Source organism: Camelina sativa, chromosome 5 (assembly GCF_000633955.1).
Source record: "Camelina sativa cultivar DH55 chromosome 5, Cs, whole genome shotgun sequence".
Lineage (NCBI taxonomy): Eukaryota > Viridiplantae > Streptophyta > Magnoliopsida > Brassicales > Brassicaceae > Camelina > Camelina sativa.
In genome coordinates, this window is record NC_025689.1 from 7,617,997 (window position 1) to 7,627,890 (window position 9,894).

The 9,894-nt window shown below is 35.7% G+C and overlaps 4 protein-coding genes and 1 pseudogene across 5 annotated transcripts in view; 1 reads left to right on the forward strand and 4 right to left on the reverse strand.

Moving 5' to 3' along the window:
* Positions 1–69, reverse strand: part of LOC104788992 (ADP-ribosylation factor GTPase-activating protein AGD10-like) — a 5,309-nt gene extending 5,240 nt beyond the window's left edge. Inside the window, exon 1 of the mRNA XM_019245234.1 lies at positions 55–69. Coding sequence (XP_019100779.1) covers positions 55–69 — 15 coding nt within the window. The remainder of the gene's footprint in view (positions 1–54) is intronic.
* LOC104786030 (ADP-ribosylation factor GTPase-activating protein AGD10-like) lies at positions 427–3,981 on the reverse strand. Of its 2 annotated transcripts, none has more exons than XM_019245764.1 (7): positions 3,805–3,981; positions 3,584–3,701; positions 3,036–3,450; positions 2,685–2,951; positions 2,459–2,584; positions 2,270–2,371; positions 427–675 (listed from the first exon to the last, which is right to left on the reverse strand). In XM_019245764.1, exons 3-7 carry the CDS (start codon positions 3,408–3,410, stop codon positions 601–603), a joined length of 945 nt encoding a protein of 314 aa, XP_019101309.1. In that variant the 5' UTR covers positions 3,411–3,450; positions 3,584–3,701; positions 3,805–3,981; the 3' UTR covers positions 427–600. The 2 variants fall into 2 exon arrangements, with proteins under 2 accessions (XP_019101309.1, XP_019101310.1); XM_019245765.1 differs by having other exon boundaries at positions 3,584–3,698; positions 3,801–3,981.
* On the reverse strand, positions 5,712–6,596 carry LOC104786031. The gene has a single exon (XM_010511338.2). It carries the CDS (start codon positions 6,460–6,462, stop codon positions 5,839–5,841), a length of 624 nt encoding a protein of 207 aa, XP_010509640.1. The 5' UTR covers positions 6,463–6,596; the 3' UTR covers positions 5,712–5,838.
* LOC104786032 (novel plant SNARE 11-like) lies at positions 7,102–9,888 on the reverse strand. The gene is made up of 10 exons (XM_010511339.1): positions 9,455–9,888; positions 9,253–9,345; positions 9,048–9,141; positions 8,887–8,924; positions 8,676–8,770; positions 8,460–8,539; positions 8,268–8,324; positions 8,049–8,141; positions 7,891–7,965; positions 7,102–7,572 (listed from the first exon to the last, which is right to left on the reverse strand). Exons 1-10 carry the CDS (start codon positions 9,529–9,531, stop codon positions 7,477–7,479), a joined length of 798 nt encoding a protein of 265 aa, XP_010509641.1. The 5' UTR covers positions 9,532–9,888; the 3' UTR covers positions 7,102–7,476.
* LOC104786033 overlaps positions 9,551–9,894 on the forward strand; it is a 1,715-nt pseudogene continuing 1,371 nt past the window's right edge.

The following is a 9,894-nucleotide window of genomic DNA, read 5'->3' on the forward strand; positions in this document are numbered from 1 at the left end:
CACAGATACATAGCATATTTTTAACGTGGGAGATTTATAACTTGGACCCCCCACTTCTTCGACCGACATCAACTAGTCTAAAAAAGTAAACCCCACAAAGATTTATAATTAGAAACATGGAACTGTTTTTTTAGCTTTATACAACTAAAAATGTAGTGCAACAATGTCAAAAATAGAAATAAAAGGACACTGCAACCTATCTTAAGTAGATGTTTGTTCGCCTTTTTATAGAAACATCAAAATAGAGTTATATATTTCTAAAAATTAAGTAGTTGACCATTAGCTTTGCCCTCTGTGTTGGTCGTTGGTTAGGACGTTGGTTTTTTTTTTTTTATCTGTGATCTCCCTAAATGGCTTTGTTGGTGGTCTGTTTCTATATTCCTTTTGAGTTTTGGTGTAAAGTCGGATGCATCTAAAGAAAATAAACGTCGAAAAACACTCCACATATTTTTATTTGATGACAATTTTTACAAAACATAATCTCAATTATACAAAAGATTGATAAACAAAAACAGTGTTTCCCTAGTATAATGAATAGAATAATTGATTTGGAAATGGAAATTAGTGTATAAGCAAAAAATAATGAATGGATTTATCATTTCAGACCCATAAGCTGCCGAGCTTCTTCTTTGTCTCCTCTGCCATGTTCTTCAATGATGAAATGTCTTGTTGGGCCTAACATATCCATGAAACGACGACGTGTTAATGATAACAAACAAAAAAATGTTTGGTTCTAATTTTTATTTTTATTTTATATGAAAGAGCATGAGTAAAAGAAAGGGAATTTAGTCAAATGTACCACATTGGCAACAAAATTTTTGTAAAATGCCACATTTAAAAATCTTTTTCTAATGTACCACAATCCAGTTTTTAGAGTGAGACGAGATGACCATTATATCCTCCATTATTATTGATAGAAAACTGTGTTTTTGTTGCTCTTTATAATACTACAAATAATTTGACAGTGATAGCATTAAATGTAGACAGACTTTTTCAAACCCACAATCACAACCAACTTTAAAAACATTAATTATTATATATTTCTAATCTTCAAATTATTCTAGGAAGCATGGTTAACGTTGTCTATGACGATTTATGGGAAAAGATGTTCACGATTAACAGAGGACAATATTTTCATAGATATGTTGTTTACGGGGGAACTTGTCCACCATTTTAATAAAATATTGTTTACAGGAGCTGTGAGTTTTTACTTGTTGACACATAAACGAGAGTTGTGCACACTTATTGTAGATGAGATAGGGTTAAATTTGTCCATCATTAAATAAAAGGTTGTCTATAAGAACATTTTAAGATTTAACATGTTATATGTCAACAGGTAGAAAGGATGCACAATTTTAGAGTAACAATTAAGAGAGAAAAAAATGTTTATCCATTAGAAAGCTAGATGACAATGTGCTCATGGAGATTTTTGAGGTTGTAATTGTCCATCTAATTAGTAAAATATTGTCTATTAAAAATATTAAGTTTCAACTTGTCCACAAGTAGGTAATTGAGAAAATTTAGAAAAAAACTATGTAGAGAAGATAACTTTGATGGGCTTTGTGGTGAAACATGTCCACTAAGTTAATAAATGGTCTACGAGGATATCTAACTTGTCTACAGATAAGATGAGCAAAATCCATAGAAAAAGATTAACATAGGACAACAAAACGAAATTGTCCACACAACTAAAACTAAGCAACCAAAATTTTACCCAGATTCCAAGGGACATGTCGAGATTGAGGTGTTGTTGAGGAGGTCGTGGTTGGTGACTCTTATTAGGAAAAATCTTTTAAAGGATAAACCCTAATTAGACACTGTTTTGTAGAAGATAGAGAGGCTACTGGTTCTTTGTGGCTGAATCTATGAACTTGCACTAGACACCAATGATGTCTTTTAGATCTGTAGGGTTTATAGGATTTTGGCGAATTAAAACGGCGATGTTCTCTTGAAGACCCAAAAATCACTTAGATCCGGCGATGTTAGGATTCCAAAATATCAAATCGATGGTGTTTTCGGAGAAAGAGAGAACAGGAAGAAGAAGATGGTGGGGAGAGAGATTCCTTTTACTTTGGATTTTGCAATGGTTTGAATAATGGAGGTCAACTCTCCTAATTTTGTTTCTCAGGCTTAAGTTTAATATGATAGTATGGTCATTTTAAGTTATCCTTGTGGTACATTAGAAAAGGATAGAAGGAATGTGGTAGATTAGACACTACAGTAATACTAATGTGGTAGAACTCTTAAAAAACTCTAAAAGAAATGGTACCTGGAGAGAGAGGCGGTTGAGAAGATCACCGGCGGTGAGATCTAGAGGGAAATCTCCATCATCGTCTCCAAAAAGATCAGCACTAGAGATTGCTGATGAACCCTGTTTTTTAAATAGTGATGAGTGTTTCTTTAAAACCCAATAGAAAGACACATCAAGTTAATGAAGGTTAGTTATGAGGAAACGTACTGAGAACTTCTTTAATGTACTTTTGGCCTCAAGGTCAGCCGAGTTGTTGTCATTTCCAAAGTACTGAGCAGAGGAGATTGATTTGGCGTTTGTGAATTTCTTCCTGGCCTCATCTGTTTCTTGAATCTGGTAGAGATACTAGAGAAGGTGAGTACCAAAAAGAACCTGCTCAAAGTTTTTAATCAAGAAAACTTGCACTTTTGAGGGAGAAGGATGAGCTTATTACTTGCACTTTTGAGGAACTTCTGATGGGTTTCTTCTGAAAGCTGCCTCCGTTCATTTCCAACTCCTCCTCGAAGAAGCCTGTTGATTTTGGTGGAGCTACATGACTAACCACTTGAGGGCTCATGTAGTCTTCTCTGTTTTGAACGTTGTCCACATAATCAAAGCGAGAAGCAAACGATGACCTAGCTGATTTAGCTGAAACTGGAGAAGTCACTGTTGGTATGACAACAGATTCCTCTGGTTTTTGATCATAAAGAGTCTCGCTTGACTGCAAGTTCACCAAACTTCTCATTTAAATTCCCTAAACGCAATATTTGAAGGATCTGATAAAGAAGAAAGAGCATTATTGAACCTTAGTAGTTAGCTTCCGGGCACCAAGTCCTCCAGTTTTACCTGTCCTCTTAGCACGAAGAGGTTTCTTAACGCTGCGAGAAACTCTTGGCGAGACGGGAACAACTTCAGACTTATCTTGCTCCTTAGGAGCTTCATTGGTCTTGATGCTGGAGAGACAATTAGGCACTTGTGTTGATTGAGCAGAAGAAACAGGAGGAGATGGAGGCAAATCTAATTCCTCATCGGCCTTGCTTTTAGCAACTTCTTTAGCAAGAATCTGTTTATACAACTCAGCAGGTCTAGAAGTATACTTAGCTTCGGTTTTACCTCCTTGGCTCCATCCGTACTGCTTGAAAAAGACTTGCGCCCTGCAGTTTCCTCCATACACCATCATCTTCAACTGATCAGGGCTCCATGAGTCTAGATTTGTAGACCTAAACAAAGAATTAAGATCAAACGTCTCAACATTATGATAAATTATTCTATCTACAAATCCTCTAAACCCTAGATCACAACGAAATGTTGCATCTGAAAGATCTGTAAACATAAAGCCATTCAAAATGAAACCTGACGAAGCTGATGTGGACGCCAAGACTACGATGAACAGCTGAGCAATCGATGCAGAGAAAGATCCCGTAAGTAACGGAAGCCCATGTTGGGTTCTTCGCATTGCAATCAAAAAAATCTTGCAAAAACCACCAAAGATCAAAAAAATCTCAGATCTGATCGTTGAACTTCCAAATCTTAATCGGATCTATGAAGCTGTAAGAAGGCAATATTTTATTTACCTTATTGTCTGATTTCGCTTTGAGCTTCTTAAAAACAGAGATCTTATCATTCAGATTCTCGGACGCCATTGTAGGGAGAAAACAAAAATTTTCTCCTGGAAAAAATCTAAAGATGTGAAAATTTTGGATCGAGGGAAGATGAAAAAAAAACAATAGAGAGAGATTAAAAATTCGAAAAGAACGCAAGAGATCGAGGGGTTTATAAATGAGGTTGCGTGAGATCCAGCCGTAAGGTGAGAGGTTGGTACGTGAAATTGACCATTTTAACCTTTTTTACTATCTCGCGCGTTTTGGTTTGTAACGGTAACGAGAGGTAGTTAGTTAATTCCACAAACCAACCAATTTTGCATTTTTTTTACCCCAACTATGAGAGGTAATTAACCCTTACTGATCTGTTATTATTACCCTTACTTGTATTGTTTGTCGTCATTAATTAGCCTTTTACAAATTTGAGTGATTATTTTCATGTAATTAAGCAATTATAAAAAAACCATATATAGAGATAACAAAAAAATTCTGCTTAAAACAAGAGAGTTATTTTCGTAAAATGATTACAGAAAAAAAAAACACAGAAGAATTTTTCAAATTCATGAGTTCAAAAACTAATTAACATTTCTGATCTAGCTAGGATTTACAATTTTTGGTTACCCAAAACTAATTTTCTTAAAGCTAACTCATAAGATCCTGATTATACCTCTATTAAACAAAATCAAAATTAGGATTTAGGAGCACCTCAACCATGAGTTAGTAACATAAAATAAAAAAATTTATGTTCAAGAGACCAAGAAATTAAGATTGTATGATTGAGACTAAATGTACTCTATTGAAAATGCTTAAATTGGTATCTCTACTTACTTAAAATTTATATGAATTTAGTCCTTTTCTATATTCTTATTATTTATTCATTTATTTATTTATTTTCTGAAAAGGAAGACAACCGAAAATATACATGTAGGATGATTGGAATATATTATATTGGGTGATTAATTTCAGAAGGCAAAAAGTAAGGTTTGAGGGATTTATCTTGACAAATCGAGGTGGAGATGGAAGCACAAGAGTGGTGAATGGTGATGGTGATGATGACAATGGAGAGAAGGTGCAACCGTGTGGGTATGTCTGTCGCCACTCTTTGTCGGCTCTGTTCTCTATCTCCTTAACACTTCTTCACGTTTCCCTATTTCTCATCCTTTCTTCTCTTTACAAGAATACAACAAAAATATAGTAGTATCTTTTAAAAATGGACAAAGGCTTCTTCGCTCACGTGTTTGGTAGGAGCTTCCATGCACATGTAACCATGTTACTTCTTCGGTTCTTCCTTGTTTTCTATTAGAATTGTACATATTTTAAAAAGCCATCAACCTTTCTTCTTCTCGATAATTGAGATTTTGTACTTTTTGCAGTTTAAAACATCTATCAAGTAGTATGTGTTTTTTTTTTTTTTTTAATATATATGTTTTGTCTTAACTCTGTGTGAAGGTTTGTTACACTGATTCGGATATATAAAGTATAAACGTTTCGGAAAAGGATTATGTTTGTAGTTTTGTAACAATATGTTAAAATATATCATAAACGGAAAAGAGATTAGGAAATTGCTCTCTCATAATTCGTTAATTAAGATTAATCAGGCTGAACCTTCATTACAAAGAGCATGATGCTAAAACAGTAGCCAGCAAAAACAATAAACTTGGGCATATGATTGTAAAAATCAATTCCTTCTAACCCTTTTTGACGAAGACATATATAAACCCCAATTATGTAGTCAAAATCACAAAACAATTCGACACTTTTGTCTTTTTAGTTAATTAGTTATAAATGATATATAACCTCAATTAATTAGTAGGAAACAATATTTTGAATTCTTGAGAAACCCATTGGTAAATGAAAATGACCTAAAACTTCAACCAATTCGTAAAGCATATCCATATTTTCATGTAACATCTAACATTTTCATGTTGAAAAGATATACAAATGAACGTTTACGTAAAAGAAAAGAAATATAAAAACACACATACTAAAAAAAAAGAACTTTAATACTCAACCTCTGTACAAAGGAGATCGTTGTTGAAAAATTATCTTTGATTGCCTGAAAACATTAATCGGACTTGGAAAGTACCAACCATTCCCTTTGCTCGTCACCGGCGCCGGAGATAATAACACCTCTCCGGCGTCGGATTTAGACTTCTTCATGACCGTGGCAGCAGCCTTCGTTTTCGTGTCTCCCTTCTTGTTTCTTCTGAACAGTCTCCAGAGCCAACATCCACGACTAGGTTTGACATCCGACCCGGTTTCCGAAACCGGTTCCGGTTTAGCAGACCAGACATACGGAACCGCGATCGATGTCGATCTCCGAAACGCCGGCTCGCATTCAATCAAGTTGGAAACGCGGCCAACCGATCCGATACCGGCGAACGGAACATCACCGGCGGAAGAAACGGAGGCGCGTGGAGCACACGAACAGGGGAGATCGTGGGCACAGTCAGGGCATAGAGATGAGAGGCGTTCGTGGAGGCAGTAAGGACAAACGCCGCCAACGCAGACGAAACCGCGTTCGGACAGGTCGTGTCTTGAGCATTTCTGCCAAACGCTGCCTCCTCCTCCTACTTCGTCGACGCACAACCGCACTTGAGTTTTGTCGCGTTTTGATTCGCTTTTTCGCATTTTTTCTGAATCTCTGTTGCTTGCTGTGAAGGATAGAGAGAGAGAGAGAGAGAGAGAGAGAGAGAGATAGAAAAAGGTTTTAACTTTTTGTAATTTTGATTAGATAAAGCCACCACTAGTAAGCCCCCACTCATCTTAAGTCTTAACCATAACCAATGGTTAGTGTAACTAACTACAGGCTTAACTCATCAGCTCCGGATTATATGCCTTGATTCTCGATCCGTTGCGTTTTGTAGATTTACTGACTCGCTATTACGTGGGAGGTAATTTAGTTAAAAATTTTGTATTTACTTTTATTTGTATGTAAGATAAAAAGAACATTCAAAATTTTTATATAATCTACACTGATAGAATTATATTTTATTAAACTCCTAATAATTTATAAGTGAAAACTTTATCAATCTTAAATAATCAAAACTAGATTGATAACCCAAGAGTGAAAACTTATCTAAGATAAATCGTGATATGAAACAATGATTAGCTAGAGCTTACAGAATCATTATTTGTCCTTTGTTTGTTACAACCAATTTTTGACTAGTAAAAGACTATTTAATATCTCTATTTTAGCTTTGCAAAAGAACCAGATACTTTTTGCGGAGACGCTAATAATGAGAGTCTAAGTCATACTAATATCGAATATGATACAACTCAGTTACAACTTCCAATATGAATCAGTGAAATGGAGGAACAAGTTTTATTGGCAGGTCATGAAACAGAGACGACGTTTTTAAAAAAATACCCGTACATATGATATAACACAAAGAGTCATCCTTTTACAGAGCTAAAAAAAAGATGGTTTTCATTCTGGGATTTTAACGAAAGGGAATTTGATTCCTTTGACTACTCAATGCGCAGCAGCCAAGAGCCATGTGAATAGAAACTGGTTAAGTACTCAGATGAGGCGTTTCATCTACTACAACATGGACTTAGGGGAGGGATGACCAAGAAGTGTATGTGACAAAAAAATTTACCAGTAATTTAAATGGGGTGAAAGCGAGATATTTTCTTTTCCTTTCAGTAATGGTTATGGTTCCAGAGCAAACGTCTGTTCATCGCTGGTGGAGCTAGGCCCGGTATGCCGCGGATGTCTTTGTTGTTTGGGTTCACAATCTATATAACAGAGAAAAAGAAGTTACATGTGGACACAATACAAGCGTTTGGAAGGACATATAGTGCAGATGAAGTCAGAAAGAGAGATCAAACAAACAATCACAGAGGAGATAATTTAAGCATTTCATAAGAGAAAGAAAAATTGTGGGTATGTGTGCGTTTTATGCGTTCTTTGATTAACATGGTTTCCAGAAAAGACTATAACCTTTACCTCATAATATCTATGAAAAAGATGATCAGAGGAATCTAAACTATTCAACTCAAACAAGTATACGAATGTGTGTGCACATATAAAAAAGAAGAGGAGTTAAGAGGTACCTTGACGATAATGATTGCTATGACACCAATAACGATAAGGAAAAGAAATGCCATAATACATTTGTCAGTGGCAACCTGAGAGAGGAAGGGCAGAAAGTAAGTAAAAGGGACAACAAGGAGGCTTTCTTTAGATGAAAAAGAAGATTTCCGAGACTAACCTGCCTACCAATTTCCTTGACAAGCTTGGAGGCTTTCTTTAGTGAGAAATGAATGGAATCGAGCTCATTGACAACTCTACTCATTTGCTCGGTCTGAAAAAGGAAAAGGTAAACTATCTTAATTCTCAGAATTTACACACAATCTTGGAAAAGAAAAGAAAGAGATTCGGGTAGAAGCAAGACAGTTTGGTAACAAAAAAGTGTGGGCTAACTACAAACCTGAGCCTTAAGAGCTGCTGAAGTATCTGTTCCCACATTTATAGTCTCTTGAACAATCTGTTGCCAAATCCACAGAAAATGCAGTGAGATTTTTGGTTATGTGAAGATGGTAAATTGGACAAAAGTTATCAGATGTTGGCACATCACAGCTCCATGTACATTAGACTATAATCATATAATCTGAAAAAGGACCTTTTTCCCCCTCTCAATGGCTTGATCTGTGTCATCCATCATTGAGTTTCCTTTATGCATAAGCTCTTGATTGGACATGTCTGAGAGTAAAATAAGTTTCCAGTAAATACTCTAGGTAGTTGTAATCAAAGATCTAAACTAAATGTGCGATAAATATATATATATATATATCATAGTTTGGTTGGGTTGCAAAATAACGAGATTTAAAAGGCTTACTTGAAGCTAATAAGACATTCTCTTCTATGTGTTCTTCACCGGGTCCATCGAAAAGATCTACTCGCTTGTTATTGCTTGCTAAGTTAGATGAGTATCTGTACAACCACCCCTCATTAATATCAAATCACCATTAACACAAACAAAAAAATTAATGTACTTGTAGACATTATTATGAACATCAATTGAGAAATTAGCAAAAGGTATCACTCACTTCTTCTTAAGAGCAACATATGAGTTCAGTTCCTTGACCTGTATAATAAGACAAAACATTAGAAAACATCAAACAGACCTCACACCAAATGTCATATAAAAGAAGAAGAAGAAGAAGAAGAAGAAGAAGAAGAAGAAGAAGAAGAAGTGCAAAATATATACCATAGATTGTCGTCGATCGTTAAGCATACGGTTAGTGTTGGCATCGTTTCCACTTTCAAGACTTTTAACTTCCTTATCAAAATCTTTAATAAGGCTGCGAAGAAGAAGACATCATCATCATCATCATCATCATCATCATCATCATCAGATCAATCTATAACAAGATTCAATAAGAGGAGAAGAAGAAGATCAATGTATTAATAACCTTTTACAGTCACGCATTTTGTCAGTGAGTTCTTCGAGCTGCCTACTTTGCCTGCTAGCATCTTTGATCTTCTCCAGCTTCTGGAATCCATTTCTGGTGATGATAACCAAAATATCAAAACATTTACACATAAAACACGAAAAAATCCCCAAAAAAAAAGAGAAGAAGAAGAAGATAGAGAGAGGGTTGGGTTGATTCTCACGCTAAAGCACGGAAAATGTCATTGATTTGTCCTTCGATCTCAGCCAGCTCTTCGCTAACCGCAGAGATTGGATCCATCTCTCTACAAAAATTTCAAATGCCCTCTTTTATCAGATCTACGCCGACCCACGGAATCGACTCGCCGAGATTTAGATCCGTATGGATCTGGAAAATCGAATCACTTAGCTCGTCGTGAGAGACCTCCAACAAACAAACACAAAGAAAAATCGAAATCGCGATGTCAACAAGGTGGTCACCGAACAACAAAACGCGCAAATCGTGATAACCAAAACCCGTGTGGGGATTTTTTTTTGGTTTTTTTTTTTGGTTCTTCAGATCTACGACACCAATGTGGATGTTTTCAAAATCGATAACGAAGAGAGACACAAAATCAAAATCTCAAAGCTCTCTCCCTCCCTACACGTAGTTTTATTTTTTTCC

What these genes read in the sequence shown, in the direction of transcription:
- LOC104786030 (XM_019245765.1), bottom strand. Translation starts at nt 3,873, where the DNA reads ATGGCGTCCGAGAATCTGAATGATAAGATCTCTGTTTTTAAGAAGCTC. An exon ending in GTCCACATCAGCTTCGTCAG is followed by an intron (nt 3,451 to 3,583) that starts GTTTCATTTTGA and finishes TTCTTTGTTTAG; the next exon opens with GTCTACAAATCTAGACTCAT. An exon ending in GAAGTTCCTCAAAAGTGCAA is followed by an intron (nt 2,585 to 2,684) that starts GTAATAAGCTCA and finishes TATCTCTACCAG; the next exon opens with ATTCAAGAAACAGATGAGGC.
- LOC104786031 (XM_010511338.2), bottom strand. Translation starts at nt 6,462, where the DNA reads ATGCGAAAAAGCGAATCAAAACGCGACAAAACTCAAGTGCGGTTGTGC.
- LOC104786032 (XM_010511339.1), bottom strand. Translation starts at nt 9,531, where the DNA reads ATGGATCCAATCTCTGCGGTTAGCGAAGAGCTGGCTGAGATCGAAGGA. An exon ending in GACATTTTCCGTGCTTTAGC is followed by an intron (nt 9,346 to 9,454) that starts GTGAGAATCAAC and finishes TATCATCACCAG; the next exon opens with AAATGGATTCCAGAAGCTGG. An exon ending in AAAATGCGTGACTGTAAAAG is followed by an intron (nt 9,142 to 9,252) that starts GTTATTAATACA and finishes TCTTCTTCGCAG; the next exon opens with CCTTATTAAAGATTTTGATA.